This window comes from Heterocephalus glaber, unplaced genomic scaffold (genome assembly GCF_053883595.1).
Source record: "Heterocephalus glaber isolate CG9 unplaced genomic scaffold, H.glaber_assembly_v1.0 deba00001497, whole genome shotgun sequence".
Taxonomy (NCBI): domain Eukaryota; kingdom Metazoa; phylum Chordata; class Mammalia; order Rodentia; family Bathyergidae; genus Heterocephalus; species Heterocephalus glaber.
This window is the reverse complement of record NW_028258320.1, coordinates 70367844-70387188: the sequence shown is the minus strand read 5'-3', so window position 1 is coordinate 70387188 and position 19345 is coordinate 70367844. Positions and strand designations below refer to the sequence as shown.

Genomic DNA, 19345 nt, shown 5'->3' with positions numbered 1-19345 from the left:
CGAAGCCCTGGGCCCGCGCGCCTCCTCCCTGGGCGTCTTCTTGGCCAAAGCCTCGGCCCGCACAACATGGCGGCGTCCGGAGTCCGAAGCTGTGGCCTCTCGGGGCTGCTGCCCGCGCAGACCTCGCTCGAGTACGCCCTGCTCGACGCCGTCACCCAGCGGGAGAAGGACGACCTGGTCTACCAGTACCTGCAGAAGGTGGACGGCTGGGAGCAAGACCTGTCGGTGCCCGAGTTTCCGGAAGGTGAGGGCTGGCCTCGGGGTGGGGGCCACTCCGGGACCTCCCCTTCCTCGGGCTCGGCGCCCTCCCCGGACGGGGCGCGGTTGCGGGTGCGGGTGCGGGTGCTGGGCGCGCGTGCTGCGCGGTCCCCCGCGTCCCCGAGCGGCGACGCGCGCGGTGGGCTTCTGGAGGGCGGGGGCCTGCTCGGGCCTGATGTCAGCTAACAAAACTCGGAGAATGTTTGTGGCCCCGGTTGGCCGTGAAGGCAGTGTCCTCAGCACTCTGTCCCTTCAGTTGTTTCCCTGGAGCCGTCGTCCTCATCTCGTCTCTGCAGCGTCCTAGCTGACATTTACGGATCACTTTATACGTGCCAAACAGTTCTGAACACTTCAGGGGATATTATGTTGTTTAACCCTTCCTACAACTCAGTGACGTGCCCTTGTTCGTCCTGTTTTACAGTTGAGGAAAGCGAGGGACAGAGGGACTAAGAAACTTCCCAGCTGCTGTCTGGCAGAGTTGGATTACTGCTGTCTACAGCCCTCAGATTTTGCTGGTTTCTAGCTTTGCTGGTTTTTCCCATTCAGTATATTGAGAAACTTACAATTTAAAAAGTCTGAATCAATTAGAGCTTGTCTCCTGGGTTTGGATGCTGGCTGTGTGAGCCTCAAATAGATACTCCCAGCAGTGCAGTTTGAAATGAAACCGTACTTTACCTTCTTTGGTTGGAGTGGCATTGTTTTGCCTGGTAATGTTGGCATGTGTCCTGGTGTGATACTGAGACCACATGTATAGTTAATTGGTTGGTGGTGGCAGGGTTCATTTAGCTCATCGGAGGCATATCGGAACCTCCTCTGACAACAGTCTTGGGTGTCTTTCCGAGCCTTTTGTACTTGCCTTGAGAAGTCCTTATTTTTTCCATTACTAATCTTGTACTGGATTTGAAATATTGAGGAATCCTTAATCAAAAAGGGGGGTGGTGGTGGTGCATGAATGCTTATCCTATCAGACAAACTTCAAAATAGTACATATGTAGATATACACACACACTAGTGTACAGACTTTATAAAACCTTGCAAGATGGTAAATATTACGTACATGTATACATACTTTGTGAAAACATTGTAAAGAGATATATAGTACACTATTACACACAAGCAGGCCACCAGCTGGGATTTGGCAGTCTAGGCCGTCTCAGGCCTCCACCAGCAGTCTTGGAACATATACCTCATGGGTAAGGGAGGACTAATGAATTTACTTGCTCCACCCAACCCTAGGTTTCAGTAACTATGAAATATCCCTAAATACCTACTTCAAGGTATAATAAAGAATTTTAATAGCTACATTTATTTACCTACAAGCAAAAAACTTTGTTTTTGTAAGTTGTTTAAATAGGGATGCTGCACTTTTTTTTTTTTTTGGTACTGGGGATCAGAACCCCTGAGCTAAATCCCTGGAGGGATGCTACACTTTTAATATTTAATATTTAAAATCTTCATAGTACAGAGTTAAAATTTTGAATCATAGTCAAGTAATTATAAATTCTGATTTACAAAAGTACAGATTAATGAGATCCTATTTTTCTTTGGAGGGAAGGGAACACATTCTTCATTAATATTAATGTTGCCTCGGATTTTGCATTTAAAATATTTTGTATTTAGAGTTTCATCCAACTCCAGAATATTTCAGCTTCCTTTATATGAGATTGGCTTAGGCATTTTATATGTTTATCGTTAAATACATTTTGTTTTTTATATTTAGTTATGTCTTTTTTTTTTGGTACCAGGGATCGAACTCCGGTCCTTGCGCTCACACAGCAGGCTGCGAAACCACTGAGCTAAATCTCCAGCCTCTATTTAGCTATGTCTTAATACTTTTAAACTCAGCTTTCATTTTCAATACCCAGTTTTACCTAATTGTATATGCAATTTCTTAATATTTGATATTTCCTGTTGTTTTTGCCTGAATGTGTTGTTTTACCTCTTTTCACATACAGGCAATTACTCTAGCTGTGAAAGAATTTAGTAGCTTTTCCTTGCTGTATGTGCAGACTGCCTCATACATAAAAGCAGCTTTCCCATCCTTTCTCCTTCCTACGTGCCCTCCCCTGTCACCCTTTCTTTCTTTTCATCTTTCCTCTTTGAACCTTTAACCTCTAACAGATGTGGCTTTTTAGTCTTTTCCTTCACATCACAGGTACCTATGTAATTATAATAATGAAGATACATCATGTCTTTAATTTCATTTATTTATTGATTAAAAGGCCAGTTCTTATAAATGAAATAAACTACCACAGACTGTAGTGCTATCATCTCTTGCGATGTTGGACTAATGGGGCCAGGGGTTTAGCTCAGTGGTTCTGGCGCCTGCCTCGAAAGCGCAAGGTCCCGAGTTCGATCCCCCGTACAAAAAAAAAAGATGTTGGACTGTTTGCAGTAGTACTAGAAAGAACAAAAATTGTAATGGAAAGTTTTAGGTAAATTGTCTCTGTCTTTACCTTTAATCATTATAATTTATTTTGTATAAATTTCAGGGTTAGAATGGCTGAACACAGAAGAGCCTATTTCTGTCTACAAGGACCTACGTGGAAAAGTGGTCATCCTTGATTTCTTCAGCTACTGCTGCATAAACTGTATCCACCTGTTGCCTGATCTCCATGAGTTAGAACACACATACTCTGATAAAGGTATCTGCTTTTTTATTAGTTTCTAACAGACTGTCATGGCATAGGCAGTGGAAGAATAGCTGGCTCATTTGCTCATAGGAGAATGAACATTAGCAAGACTTCAGTGATTCTAAAAAAAATCTCTAATCTATGAGTGTACCTTTGCATAAAGGGTTAAATTTAGGTTTGCTTAGCTAAAGAACCTGAATTTAGGACAAGGTTTACTGAGAAGGTAAAGGCATGAATTACTTTTTTCATGATCAGGTATTTTAAAAGATCTTTTGTTTCTCTGCTGTTACCTAAATTTGTTCTATGGAGGAAAAAAACACAAAGGAATATCCAACCCAAATTTTATACTCTTCTCACTGTGAAATGAAGGTTTAAAGTTCTTATTAGGAAATATGATGAAGCTTTCATTAAAATTGAATGACATGAACCACAGTACAGTGCAAAGTATTGTAAGAGATACTTTTTTCTTTGACTTGCTTCATTAAAAAAAGACTTACTACCATAAATGTTTTCCAAAGCACACTGGAGAATCCTCTTTTGTTGTACTAAGGATTCTGTAGTTGCAAGGGATTATGCTTAGTATTTATTTTATTAGTTTGAAAGAGTACTAGATTTTGTTTCTTTTTTCTAAAAATAATGGGAGTAAATGAAATTGATTAAAGGTTTCATTTAATTAGGTTTAAATTAATTGAATTTCTATTCTTGAACTAGAGACAATAGGTAAGGTCACTGATTCTGTAAGAGTAAGGACGGGATGGAGTCATGGCTCACGCCTATAATCCCAGCACTCCATGTACTATGAAGAAATAAAAATCTCAGTAAAGGAAAATACATGGGCAATTATAAAAGCTAGTACTGTATTATTGTAACAATGGTGTATAACTTCACTTTTTGTTTTCTACATGATTTAGTAGACCAATACATTTTAAAAATTAGTCTCTAAGCCAGTGGTGGCGAACCTGCATGCTGCAGTGGGCTGTTATCACTGAAAACTCTAAAAGGTTCACCAACAGTGGTCTAAGATGTGCGTGGTGGTACATGCCTGTAATCCCAGCACTCTGGGAGGCTGAGGCAGGAGGTTCAGGCCCAGCCGAAGTGATTAAATGAAACTTTGTCTCAAAATAAAAAATAGACTGGGATGTAGCTCAGTGTGAAGGCCCTAGATTCAAGTCCCAGTGCTGCCCCCCCAAATCCAAAGCCAGTGCTATTTTAACTTCACTTTATATTGCCACACTTTGTTTTTGTATAATTTGAGAGACTAACATATTTGAAATAATTATCAGTTGATGGTTTTGGATACATAATGTATGAAGATGTTATTTTGAGACCTCAGCAGTTGGAAGGGGTATACATGGAACTCTTAATGTCAAATGAGTACTTTTTTTAGTGTTATTGAAGTTAACTTGGTAAAAGTTCACATTAGAGTGTTATGATTTTAGTGTTTAAAATGTAAGTACTGTGCTAAGCACAAAAAGTTGCAAGAGAATATACACAAAAGTAAATGAGAAAGAAATTTAAACATTTTACTACAAACAAAAGTCAACTAAATAGTAATGTTATATAGAAAATGAGGGACAGAAAAGCTCTGAAGTATGTAGAAACCAAAATGTCAGAAATCGGTTTCTCTTTATCAGTAATTACTTGAAATGTAATTGGATTAAGATCTCTAATCAGAAGGTGGAGATTTGCTGAATGGATACAAAATATCCAAAAACCACTCTCTATAAAGAGTCACCTTAAAGCCAAAGACATAAATAGGTTGAAAGTAAAAGGATGAAAAATATATCCACTGTAAATACTCTCCAAAAGAGAATAGAGGTGGTTGTATTAGACGAAATGTACTTTTAAATCAAAAAGTTGGTTACAAGAGACAAGGTCATTATATATTTTTAAAAGTTCAGTACAGCTAGGAGCTATAATAAACAGTTATGCATTTAATTACAGACTATCACAATATGTGAAGCAAAAATTGAGAGAATTGAGGCTCCCCTCAATTTTAGACAATTCTACAGTGGTGCTTAGGGAATTCAATAGCTCCTTCTCAATAGTGTTTAAAACAACTAGACAGAAGATAAGAAAATAAAGAATTTATAATAAACCAACTAGATCTAATAATATACATATACAGGACTTGCTATACAACATCAGATCACACAATTCTTTTGAAGTGCACATGGGAAATTTTCCAGGATAAACTATATGTTAGTCTGAGTATATTTTTAAAAAATAGGTATTACACAAAGTATATTCTCTGATTAGAGCAGAATGAAGTTAGAAATCAGTAATAGAAGAAAAAATGAAAAAATTTTAAATTGTGGCAATTAACATACTGTTAATCTGTGAACCAAAGAGGAAACCACAAGGCAAATTAGGAAAGATGTAAGATGAATGAAAATTTATGGCACACAGTGAACGCAGTGCTAAGACAGGAATTTATGCAGATTCTTACATTAAACAAGAGATATTGTATTTCAAATCAATAACCTAACATAACAGGAGGACCTAGAAAAATAACTAACTGAACCCAAAGTAGCAGAGAGAAGGCAATAATAACTATTTGAGTGGAGAGAAAGAAAATAGATAAATAACAGAGGCCCAAAGCTGATCTTTGAGAGTATCAATATAGAAACTTAGAGACTTAATTACTAAAATCAGAAAGAAAAGTGGGGACATTAGTACTGATTCTACAGAAATAAAAAAGAGTATTAAGAGACTGTGGATAAGACTAAAACAAGAATAAATAAAAACTGAATAAATCCATTATCTAGTAGCACTATGTATAATAGCCAAGATATGAAAGCAACCCAAGTGTTCTTTGATGGGTAAGGAAAATATGATTATGTGTACACAATGAACTATTATACAACCTTAAAGAGGAAGGAAATTCTTCTGAAAGCATAGATGAACATTGAAAGCATTGTGCTAAGTGAAGTATGCCAGTCCCAAAAAGGTAAATATGTATGATTCACTTACATGGAGTACTTAGAACAGTCAAAATTATAGAGATTGCAGGTGGAATGGTGGAGGCTGGAAGAGGGGGAGAATGAAGGGCTACTGCTTAATGGGCACAATTTTCAGTTTTTCAAGATGAACAGTTCTAGAGATAGATGGTGGTGATGGTTACACAGCAGTATGAATGTTTATAAAACTGAGCTGTGCACTTTAAAGTGGTTAAGGTAGTTTTATGTAAAATGGGGTTTAACTTTTAAAATGAATACAATAAGAACAAATTTGTGCCCCTCAGGAAAGGGTAGAGTAGGTGCAATCACCCTGACTCCTACAGTACACGTGGGCTTGTCATTTGTTAAATGTTAGGAAGTTTTATGCACCAATCAGGAGCTTGAAGTCTTCTGTAGTGGGATTATGTCTACCATGAAGTTACTGAATGCTACAAATTAAGGATGGAGGGGGGTTGCATCTCTCCCCCAACATCAAAGAACTAGTTTACTAGCGTGCCGCTCAGTATGATTTGTTACCCAAATAGTTCATTTGTTAGTGGCAGAATAGACTACTGACTAGTTTGATTTTCTGCATTTGGCTGTTCGAATATTGTTTGGAGAATAAATCTTAAACTCTTAAAAATACACTGTAAGTCATCTCAGTGTTATAATTTCAAAGAAATAATTGCTTCAATAATATTTTGCTGTATAAAAATCATGGAAACTAAAAGATTTGTAAGTTGTCAGAAGACAAGTCAACTCATATTCACAAAAGAAGACATACCCAGAGAGTATCACATGAAAGTTCAATGAGATACCACTGCATTAACTTTGCTTTCTTGGAGCTGTCTTCTTCCATTACTGTCTGATGTGTTTCTGAACCATATCTGGAGCAATGCTCTTTATGTTCTCAAAGTGTCATGTGGCAGTATATTTTAAATCCCATGCAATATTCATTCACTTCATTTTATCAGTAAGCCAGAAATGCTCAGCTTAATGAGGACGTGCTTATTATCTCAAAACACTTTGAAAGAGGCCCAGTTTAAAACCCAGACTCTTTCCTCTGTAAAACAGCTTTTAAACTGTTTTGCAGTAGTGACCAGTATCACTTTCACAATAGCATATGAGAAATGTTTGTGCATGATTTTGTGTGTGTGTGCATGTGTGTGTGTGTGATACAGGAGACTGAACACAGGGCCTTGACACTGAGCTACATCCCCAGGCCATTTTGTTGTTGTTTTGAAACAGGGTTTCTCTAAGTCACCAAGTTGCCTGAGATGTGGGGTCAAACTTGTGATCCTCCTGTGACGCTCAGCACTCCTAGAATGCTGGGATTACAGACGTGCACTGCCATTCCTGGCTAAAGCAAAATGCTTGATATAAATAAGTTGTTCTGATGTTTTAACATTTTTTGTAACTGTGCCCTAAGACTGTTACTAATTCATAATAATTAACACATTGTATTATATATTGTTAAGAACCTCAAGGGGTTTTTCTTTCTTTTCTATTTGACTTTCTAAGTTTAACTTTTTACTGTGTGTAATGACATGTGATTATGTAGTACCCAAATTGAACATAACATTTATCAGAAAACATTCATTAGGAGTATTTGTATATTTAACATGTGATTGGCAAATATAACTCAATCAGACTTGTAAAAACCCAAATATCATGTTATTGAGTAAATGCTAGTATTTTCATCATGTAATATATGCATTCCCCCTGTTTTATATTTTATGAAACACCAGAATATACTTCTAATTTTATAGTAAAACTAGGCTTTTAAATGAATTGGTATCTAATTTCATTTTGTTTCAGGGCTCACAAAACCACCCCTGTTCAATATTTCCTTAAGAGTTACAGGATTCAGCACGTAGTTAATACTCATGGCTGTAATTTATTACAGTGAAAGGATACAAAGCAGAATCAGGACAGAGAAAAGAAGCATGGAGCTAAGCCCAGGGAAGACCAGGCACAAGATTCCAGAGTCCTTTGTCAGTGGAGTTATACAGAACACACTTAACTTCTCCCAAAAGGAGTTGTAATAGCACATTTGAAATGTTGCTAACCAGGAAAGCTGATGAGAAGCTCAATCCCAAGGTTTTTATTGGGGACTGGTCACACGGGCAGGTTCATACCTGCTGGCATTTTCCAAAATTCCACACTCCCTGAAGAAAAACAGCAGATCGTATTGTTGGTACAATTTAGGCATAGTGAGCCACTCTTCCCATTTCTGGGAATGGTGAGAATGCTCCCAGAATCTACTCTCTCAGATGATAGGCAAGAGCCAGTCTTAGAATCAGGCCTTTCAGGCCTGCTTCTGTGTTAACTCTTTTCTGCACGTACTTCACATTTTCTTTTCTTCAGCAGGCCATCTATTTATTCTGTGTTCTTTTTTTGTTTTTGGTACCGGGGATCGAACTCGGGTCCTTGCTCTTGCGCAGTAGGCGGCTAAACCACTGAGCTAAATCCCCAGCGCTCTGTGTTCTTAAATAGCTAATGTACAGTGAAAATGTTGATCAACCTATGGCAAATTTTCAAAGTTTTTTGTGTGGACAATAGCCTAATGTCAATTTTTTATTGTCTTTAAAATTTGCTTCTAACCACTGCTTTAATTTAGTGTTTAGTGACTTTGATCCCCGTGTTTCATGCTTAGCATACAAACCAGAACCCCACCTCTCTAGCATCTTCTCCAGATACTTTCGTCCTCCTACGAGGCTGTTCTAGCCTCCATAGCTTTCCCCCAGTTGCTCTGTATCACCATTCCTATTATGTTAACACTGACCCATTCAGAGATAATCTCAATGTCTGCAATTTTTGAAACATCATCCTAAATATTTTAATACTCTCAGGCTTTGTATTTTAACTAGGTTATTATATTGCTTTTGGTTAAACTGCCACCGTATTTTCCATTATAGTATATACAGTTTTAATCAATTATAATTGATTCTGTATATGTATACCTCTTTAGGAAAATAATAAAATTGAAGCTTTTAAAATGGTTTATTTAAAAAAGTTATTTTAGAAATCAAATATTTTAGAATCTAATATTTTAGAAGCAGGTGTAGTTTATATACAGTTTCTCTTTTCTCCTTCTCTTCCTGCCTCATTTCTTCTCTTTTCTCCTTCTTTCTCTCTCTTTTCTTTTTCTTCTTTTAAATGGGGTGGTTTTGGTCCTTGTGTTGGCCTAAGATTCACAAAGGGCAGAATCTCATATATCCTACTTTTTATTATGTATAATTAACAGAAAAAGCAAAATAGTTCAAGGAAAATCTATACTTTAAGGTTCTTAACATTGAAAAACTGAGAGTAGTAGATATTTAGCCATTGTTTTTATATATAGATCAACATAGTTATACTATTGGGATTATATGATGTACACATAAATTTGTAAGTATATACATGTCTTCAGTATTTATATCCTGTCTATTCTTTTATTTCCTACTTACATAGTAGGCCCTGTGCTAGTGAATAATAAAACATGCATGACATAATTGGGGGTACAATAATTGAATAATCACATATATATTTTTATAATTTCTGAATTAGTGGTAAGAAGGAAAATTACAGGGTGCTATGAGGACAAATAGTGAAGTTTAATCTGGAAGAATTAAAGCTTTCTTATGAAAGTAAAACTTGAGGTCCGGGGATTTAGCTCAGGGGTGCCGCCGCCTGCCTCACAAACACAAGGTCCCAAGTTCGATCCCCAGTACCAAAAAAAAGTAAAACTTGAGCTTGAGATATAAAAGACAAGTATGGCTTTAGTAGGTTAGAAAGCATGAGAACATTCCATACAGTTTCAGGCAAAACCAATGCAATAGCACCTCCCACCTCCAACATCCATGGGGAATTTTTTCCCCCTGTAGATCCATGAAACCACTCATAGCACTAAACTGTACAATGCCTTTAAAAAAAAAAATCATTATAGCCAATTACCATACACAGTGGCCCTATGTAACCTTTACAATTTAAACTTGTAAAAAGCAGTAATAAAAATTAGTAGTTTCTTTACCCTTTCTAATAATTTGACAAGTAAAAAATTAATTCTTACCATAGATATTAGCAACCTCAGTATACGATTTTTTCTTTTTGAATTAAGTTGCAAACTTTCAAATTTTCACTTAAAAGAAGAACTTTATGGCTTCTCTGTGGCATATACAAGTTGTCAGAATCACTGATGTTGAGCTTTGGGGCCATTAGTAAGATAAGGATTACTTGAACTCAAGCAGTGTGATACCGCAACAGTTGATCTGATAATCATGAAGCTACTAAATGACTAAGGTGAGTAGTGTATACAACATGGATACCCTGGACAAACACATGATTCACACTGCAGGTGAGATGGAGTGAGACAACATGAGATTTCATCATATTACACACAATTTAAAATTTTTGGATTTTTTTTCTATATTTTTCTATTTAGTATTTTCAGATTGCAGTTGACCTAGAGTGCTTAGAACCATGGAAAGCAGATAAAGAATGGCTATCAGAGTGCTATTCTTGATGTACTAAAATAGCCTGAGAGAGGAGAGGAGGTGCTAGAGAAATGAGATTTTGGTTAAGAGCAGTAGAAAACCAATGATGCATTTTTTACAAGAGGGTGATATGATCAGATTTGTGTTTTAGATTTCTGAATAGATAACTCATTGGTGAACAAGAATGATACCGAAGATCTGTGGTAAGGCCACTGTGTCTCTGTGAGACCTGATAATAGCTTGAATCTACTTGTAGGTGATAGATCAATAGAGCTTGGTCATGGATTAAATATGGGGGATGCAGGAGGGCTGATTGGTTATTGCAGAGCTATCACAGATAAGTTTTTCAGTTGTATAATTGGATGGATGATGATGCCATCCAGTGGCAGGATGCAGTGAAAAAAGGATAGGTGTGGAGGGATAAGTCATGAGTCTAAAGTATCTTTCAGACTTTTATTTTGTTCTTCATACGATTTCCATTGCTCTTAGAATAAAGAGCTAAATCCTTACCATGACTTTCAAGGCACTTATCTGTGTGTTTATTTTCATTTGGCCCATGCTCCCCTTTGATCTCTGCTTGGTTCTGTCTCTTGTCTTTCATGTGCTGTTTTCTCTCCCTGAAATCTCCTTCAGCACCCTCTTCACCTAGTTAACACCTTATCATTCAGATGTCATCTCAGTCATTACTATTTCAAGGAACCCTTGGGGTGTATTGATTAGAAGGAAGGGGTGTGTGTGTGTGCGTGTAATATAAAAATTGCATATACGTAAAATCTGTAAAATATGTATGGATTTAACTCATAGATTCTTACTTAATTCAAGAGGTTATAAATCATTACTTTCATTATTTCCATGTTTGAATTGTCCCAGATCTGACTAATGGGATTCCCTTTAGGCTGTCTCCTATTTTCTTTTTGACATGTTAGCATTTTTTTCAGCACTTCCTTATTATACCACAATATTTCCAGATTTGTCTTATGCTTCAAGCCCCATCCCTGAATCAGCCATTTCTCTAAGAAGCTCTGATTCCTTACAGTGGAGAATGCTGTTCAGAAGCTCCTGGTTAGTGGGATGTCTTTGCTTTTTGTTTCCAGGATTACATAGTTACAAGCAATAAATAATCTTGGAAATGTATTTTTATATTGTTGATGGTATATCTTTTTTTTTTTTTTTTGGTACCGGGGATCAAACTCCGGACCTTGCACTTAGGAGGCAAGCGGTGGAACCACTGAGCTAAATCCCCTGCCGTTGATGGTATATCTTAAGGGTAAATTCCTAGAAATGGAATTGCTAGGTCAGAGTTAAATGCAAATGTAGTTTTCTTAGCTGTTGCCAAACTCCCCACCAGGAGGGTTGTATTAGTTTGCCATCTCACTAGCAGTGTGTGTGTTCCTCTTTACCTACTGCTACTCCAGTAAAATGTTTCGACATACTTTTTTAATTTTTACCAGTCTAATAGGTGAGAAATGATATCTTATAATTTTAAAGTACATTTTAGACCGAGGTTGAATATCTTTTCATATGTTTAACATGGTTATTTATTTTCCATGGGATTCTGTCTATCATTCTATCACTAACTGGTATTATAAATTATTTGGGTATATAAAAGCTACTGAGTTCCATGTGTTAATTTTATATTTTGCTACCTTCCCAAATTTTTTTACTATTTGACTTAGTTTTTAAATTGATCACCGGGATTTCCTTGCTGTATTATCTGCATATAGAAATTTTCCAGTTTTTATGATTCTAATTGACCTATCTAATGTTGGCTAACTCCCCACTCCTACCCCAACTCATAGTTAAATAGTAGTGACATAGCAAGCGTCTTTGCCTTATTCCTCACTTGGTTGGAAATATTTGTTTCTCAGTTAACTAAGATACTAGTTTTAGGACTTAGCTATATTTATTTAATCAGTTAACAAAATATGAAGATAAACTTTATGTATTTTATAAATACGTGTGGAAAAAAAGTCTATCTGTACTATTTCCAGGCCTGGAGAATAGTGGCCACCTAATTTTGAATCTCTTCATGTGCCATCTCTTCCTTCCCCAAACATAAAAATGAGCAAATAAAACCACACTTGAGCCTGCATTTCACAGTATTAGCAGATAGAGTATATATTATGGCTTTCACATCAAATGCAAGTTGAGAAATAAGCTAAATTCCAGTAAAGGTCCAGCTGCTGCGAGCCTGGTGTTGCTGAGAAAAAGGACAGAAGAGGCTTAAAAGGCTCCATGAAAAAAGTAGAGTGGTTCAAAATATTTAAGCAATGCACAAACAGAATAGTCCCTTTCCCCAGAGAGAGAAACTCCAGTATGAAGTGCAAAACTCTCAACACAGATTTGGATGGGCTAGGACATATCTATAGCTCCTGAGACTGTAGGACTGGGAATGGAAGCCTCCAAGAAGCATTGCTTTTGGGAGAGAATCAGATACATAGGCAAGGTGTAGCTTCCCTTGGAGACAGGCCACTGCAGAGAAAGAAGAAAGAGGAAAACATTTAGGATCCAGCAGAAATTAAAGAGAAAACACATCCATCCTCTCCAGCAGTACTCACCATAAATAAAATCACCACCAAAAAAGGAACAGTCAGAACAGAGCACTCTTAAATTGGGAACCCTGCCCACAAAATGAAGAGGAATAGGAAATAAAGCTATGAAAAGCTAAAGGTGCATTTCAAAATTAAAATGCTGTTGAAAATTCTCACTTTAACAATTACAGAATTGAAAAATACTTACACAAAGCTTTATATTGGATTAAATATCCTTAGGAAAAATAAACAACTTGAATCATACATTTAAAAACTACTATAGACCAAAAAAATGAACATATGCATGTTGATTAAACTCAGGAAAGAAATAGAAGAAAAAGTTCAAATTTATATTAGACTTGAAAACTAAATTACAAGGTGCCCAAGGAACAATGAATTCATATAAAGATATAGTAAGGGACACTTACATGAGGTAGAGGGGATAAAAACCCTAGAAGATAAAAATGAACTAAAGAAGTAAAAAGGTATAAGGAGGAAATGACTGAATTGGAACACAGGCAAAGACGGTCCAAAATCAAACTACTTGGAGGCCATCAAGAACAAAACAATTGACTAAAACTAGTATCTAAAATTAAAATCCAAGGAAACTTTGTGGAAATGAGAGAAGCCATACTGGTTACCATGTACCAGGGAGAATTGACTCATAATAATCCAAGATGTATCCTAGGAAAACCATTACACTGTAAAGATTGAAAAAAAAAATCCTCAAGATCTTCAAACAAAAAGATGATTTGTAAAGGTACAGAAATTAGACTGGTCTAACTTTTCAGAGATACTATATAAAGATATAAATCAAAGCAGCAGTAGAGGAACATATACACAGCACAGTGCTATTGTGCCATAAAGAAAGATAAACTTGAGGCATTGATCGGTAAATGGATGCACTTTGAGACTATAATATTACGTGAAATAAGTCAGACACACAAGTTTAAATATTACATAGTTTCTCTAAAATGAAAAAGAATATAAATATGAGGGATCCAAAATAGAAGATAGAAAATAGGAAATTGGGAGGTCATTTTCAGATAGACAGGGGAACAAGAGATGAGGGAAGAGGGAAGATAAGGGAATGGGAAAAATTGAGGAAAAAAATGAAAATAGAGCTTTTGCAAATGAGAAAAGGGACCAAGAGTTGGAAGGATCAGGGTGGGTAGGAAAGGGTAGAGGACAAACAAAAAGGAATTATGTATATGTACCAACTCCACAAGATAGATGCAATCATATGTAATATATTTTTGTTTGTTTTTTGAGAAGAGTCTTGCTATGTAGTTCAGGCTGGGCTTGAACTCACTATGTAGGCCAGACTGGCCTCAAACTTGCAGCAGTCCTCCTGACTCAGCCTCCCAAGTGCTGGGATTATAGGCGTGCGCCACCATGCCCAGCATAATATAAGCATGTATTAATAAAAAAAAAATTTTTAAAGAATCTTAAGGACTATAGGGCTATTATGAACCTTACATTTGTCCCTCAGTCATCACCCAGGGCTGCAGAAAAAGTTTGAATGTCAAGAACCCAGAAAACACTGCATTTATGTGCCCCTTTCTGCTGAACACAATTGAGGGAGAACTTCATCCACATAGGGATGACTTGGGAAACTACCCATGGATAGATGAAGATTTCATACACATAGTTTCAGAGCTAAGACCAAAACAGGGATGTAGGTGTGATCTGAGAAGCAGAAGCATAGGAGAAATGAAAAATAATATGGGGCTTATTATAGGTACTTGACCTTACATATTAGATACCTGTGGAACTGGCTAACTGGTCTTGTTTTAGGCTGGCATATATGTGTCTGCTGCCTCAGCTTGAAGATGGCAGGTCAGGCAGTCGAAAAGGAAAGATGGGTATGAAGTAGGGAAGAACAAAGAGCAGATTCGGAAGCATAAGCTGGAACCTGTGTAAGCTTCCAGGTTATTAAATGAGGTAACTAGCAGAGTAAGGTGGTATCCTTTGTCATGGAGCTGAATGCTCACCTGGCCCCAGAGTTAGAAAAGCTGAGGGAGGAGATCTGCTGTGTTTTATTTCCTTCTGTTCAATTGCCTGCTTGCCTTTGCCTATCCTTTATTCTTAGCCTTTTGGATCCACTTTTAGATGTACCTCATGTACACAGTGTATCCATCTTTTTAATAGATGAGTTAAGCTCATAGGTATATTGTACGATTAAGTATTATAAATATTCTGTGCCTTACGCAGATTAGCTCTTAATCTTCCTAACCTAGGAGGCAGTTACTGACATTTTCCCCATTTTCCAAATGAGAAAAGTGATAGAGAGGTTCAGTAACTCACGAAAGGTACAGGTGCAGTCCTTCTCACCCCTCCCTACCATCCCTACCCCAGTTTTCAGGCAGTCACACTGCACTATATTTTTATTCCTCTGGTTGCTTTCAAGATGTCTTTGTATCTATTTAATCTTCAGTTTTCAGTAATTATTTGATAATGTGGCTAGACCTGTTTCTCTCTGATTTGTCTCACTTGGTGTGTGCTAACTTTGAATTCTGTAACTTGTTATCTCTAACCACATTTTGGAAGTTTAGGCATCACACTCGCACATTTATTCTGCCCTGATCTTTCTCCTTTCCATGTAGGCTTCCAGTTAAACTTTAGATCTTTTAAATTGTTCCAGAAATTGTTCTGTTCTTTTTAATTCGATCTTTCTTTGCATTTGTTAGATTGGCTTGTTTCTGTTGTACTATCTTTAGGTTCACTGACTTTTTCCTCTGTCATTTTTTTTCTTTTTTGCCTTTGAGTAAATTTATTCCAATAGGTATATTTACTTCAGAGAATTTATTTCAAATAGATATTTTTAGTTCTTATGTTTTTATTTAGTTATTTTTTATGGTTTCCGTTTCTCTGTTTCCTGTTTTTTCATTCATTTTATGTATTTTTTTCTTTTACATGTGGAGCAAAGTTAGCATCATTACTTTAAAGTCTTTGCTAATTCAAACATGTACTTTATCTTGGCACTGATATCTATTGATTTTTTTATAATAAGCCTCATTAGCTTGCCTTTTTTTTTTTTTTTTAGGGTCCCGTTATAGTTCAGGCTGGTCTTGAACTCACTATATAGCCCAGGCTGACCTCACAGCAGTCCTCCTGCCTCAGCCTCCAGAGTGCTGGGACTATCGGCATGTGCCACCATGCCCATCTACCTTGCTTTTTTCAAGTAGTTTGAGTTTGTACCTTGGACATTGCAATGTTATGTAGACGAGGTTGTCATAGACCTCTGGAGAATATTGATAGCTTTGTGTTAGTAGACATTCAAGTCTGGTAGTTCAGATTGTAAACTCCGTCTCATCCTCCAGCAGCCCTCCTGTCAACTCTAATTCAGGTCTCAGGTCTCTGGTCTCTCAGCATTTACTACACTTTATTGGGTCTGGGTTGTCACATTCTCCAGTTTGCTTTTCCTTTTAGCCTCGTACTCTCCAGCTTCCCTGGTTCCTTGAAGTTTCTTTTGGAGTTTTAGCCACCTGTATACCTTCAGAACTGGGGGTCTGTTCTCAGAGCAAAGCCGGGGAAGGATAGAAGGAATAAAACTGGAAACATCCTCATGCATGTGATTTTTAAGTTTTGAACCCCCCTCTACAAACTACCTGCTGTGTTTACTTTTCTCAGTCTTCAAACAGTGATGTGTTTGCCTGTGTTTTGGTTTCAAGTTAGTAGTTATAACAGAACAGTGGGCTGTTGGGGAGTTAATGCCTCTGATTTGTATGGTTTTATTTATTCTTCATGCTAATTTGAGTAGGTTTTGATGGACATGTTGAGAGATTTGAGTTTATTATGTCTTCTACCTTAGTATTGTTTTTGCTCTGAATCTAGCCTAAATGCTCCCCTCCCATTCTAACTTCTTGAAATAATGCATTGATTAGATAAAGGAAGTATGTTATCTTTAGTTTGTAGCAGTTCTGTTTGCCAGAAAGTTTGTTACAAGAATGACATAATAGGACTTTCACATGAATTGAAAACCTTATATTATGGGGAATCTTGTTTATATTCATTCAGTTAAGCTGTAATGTAAGATTAGATCAAAAAATTTAGGAGAATAATATGATAATAGATACATAAAAAAGCAGTCATAGTCATTCTGAATTTCAAAGAGGCTTATTCTAGGTAAGAAAACTTCAATATCTAGACTATAATTGCTATTTTTCAATGGCTTTGTCTAGCAAAAGGACATAGTTTTAAGCCTGGAATGGCACATGAATTTGATCATGTTTCTGTATAGAAATCAAGATTGTTATGAGATTTAAATTTGTTAATTTCTGTACATGTGTTTAAATGCAGTTGACATTAATGTACTTATTTCTTTTAATCTACAAATTATTTATGTTTATTAGTGACATGAAACCTAGTGTATGGATAACACTATTAATATTTCATCATATTTAATATATACTTTTCCCCTTTCAGATGGTCTCCTGATTGTTGGTGTTCACTCAGCTAAGTTTCCAAATGAAAAAGTCCTGGACAACATTACAAGTGCAGTTCTCCGATACAATATCACCCACCCTGTGGTTAATGATGCAGATGCCAGCCTTTGGCAAGACCTAGAGGTGTCCTGCTGGCCAACACTGGTCATTCTTGGACCCCGTGGAAACATGTTGTTTTCTTTGATTGGAGAAGGACACAAAGAAAAATTATTTTTGTATACTTCAATAGCTTTAAAGTATTACAAAGACAGGGGACAGATCAGAGATAATAAAATTGGAATAAAACTCTACAAAGATTCTCTGCCACCTTCACCACTGCTGTTTCCTGGCAAAGTAACTGTAGACCATGCTACTAATAGACTGGTAATAGCAGATACTGGACACCATAGGATTTTGGTCATTTGGAAAAATGGACAAATTCAGTACAGTATTGGAGGTAAAGATCGTTTTCAAGTATCCTGTATAGTATGTTTCACAGTTAAAAAAATAGTTCAGGTAAATACATGAAAATTGAAATTTATAAATAAGAACTAATAGATGGCATGCATTGACTTCACTATAAAATTATATTTTTGTTATTTAACGTATGGTATCTGAACAAACCTCTACTAACTCCCTGAAACATTAACCAAGAAAGCTCTGTGTCAAAGGAGGAAATCATTAAGTTACATATCTTAAATATATTTGTATATCCATTTTGTTTTTTAAAAATTGCCAGTTATTATATCTTATGAAAATATGTATATTGAATTTCTGATATTTTAAGTGGAAGTATTATATTTTACTTTCTGGCAAAATTTATTCATATCTTTTTCAAGACCAGGACAATGTCCCAGCAACCTGACATTTAGATTATAAAATAAATAAGCTAGGATTTGTACATAATTTTATTATGCTCTCCTTCTTTCCCTAGGAACTTAAACATGCTTTGGGATGTATTCTCTCTGTAGCAAAGTAGACGTATCAGGCAAGGACATACCATTTTGTTCCATTTCTCCTTGACCTTATATCAAAACCTGCCTTTTATTTACATACACTTAATAAAATTCCTTAAGCATATTCTTATTAAACCTGCTTATCTAGGCTGAACGGACGTGTAACAACATATCAAAGAGAAAACTAATCCATCTCTGTAGTCAGTCTGCTGTAGTAATATATGCAGCATTGTACATAAAGTAGGGTGATCTGACTTACAATGCAAATAAGCCAATCATATTTCTGAGTCATGATGCCATTTTTAGTGTGCTAAGATAGGATTCCCTTTACTTCTTGAATTATTTGTGTTTCTTATTTGTTTTTATTAGAGTATGTGTTATGTTTTGTATTTGTTTTGACTACTTGATAATTTTCATAGGATAGGCAGTTATGAGAATTGTTACTCAAAAAGTATATTTTGAAGTAGCTCGAATTTAAATAATTTAAATAGTTTTAATAGATATCTATAGTTTTCAAAAACAGTGTAGGTTAATATTCTGTTAGAGAAATCATCAAACTGTATTTCTCAAACATGTTTCTAAAAATACTGATATTTTGTAATGTAAAATCGTTCTTTGGTCATATACACTTAGGAAATACTGGTTTGATGTGATTTAGCAGATTTTTTTGTTGTTTTGTTGGGAGTATCATTGGACTTCTCAAACCTTTTACTCTGATAACGTGCCCATGAATGTATAAAAGAGGGCTGCAGTGCCCAGTATTTTCCATCCAAAGTAACCACAGAATGCGCCGTCCTTTTTTTTTCAAGGAACTCTTACAGCATCAGCAACAATAATAGTATTATTGACTACAGTGGTAATGGCAAACAGGATCTGGCTAACTATCTAGCACAGTATCTGTGTTAACTTTTTCATTCTCATATTACTATGTGTTGGGTACGATAATTAGTTCCATTTTATAGAAAGGAAAAAAAAGAGTGAGAACTTGCCCAGACCTAGCATTAGACTCTTGAGTTCATTTTCTGGAGACTACATTATAATACCATTCTGAGTCACATCTACAACGATGGGGTTCTGCAAAGCAGTTTGTTTCTGTTGACTTTGGGGCTTTGACTAGCTTTTTCTT

The 19345-nt window shown here is 36.4% G+C and overlaps 1 protein-coding gene across 3 annotated transcripts in view; it reads left to right on the top strand.

Moving 5' to 3' along the window:
* Positions 1-66: 66 nt before the first annotated feature.
* Nhlrc2 (NHL repeat containing 2) overlaps positions 67-19345 on the top strand; it is a 52110-nt gene continuing 32831 nt past the window's right edge. For all 3 annotated transcript variants that reach the window (XM_004838887.4, XM_004838886.4, XM_021253413.2), the window contains exons 1-3: positions 67-244; positions 2751-2903; positions 17265-17720. In XM_004838887.4, the coding sequence (XP_004838944.2) occupies positions 67-244; positions 2751-2903; positions 17265-17720 (787 nt within the window). The remainder of the gene's footprint in view (positions 245-2750; positions 2904-17264; positions 17721-19345) is intronic.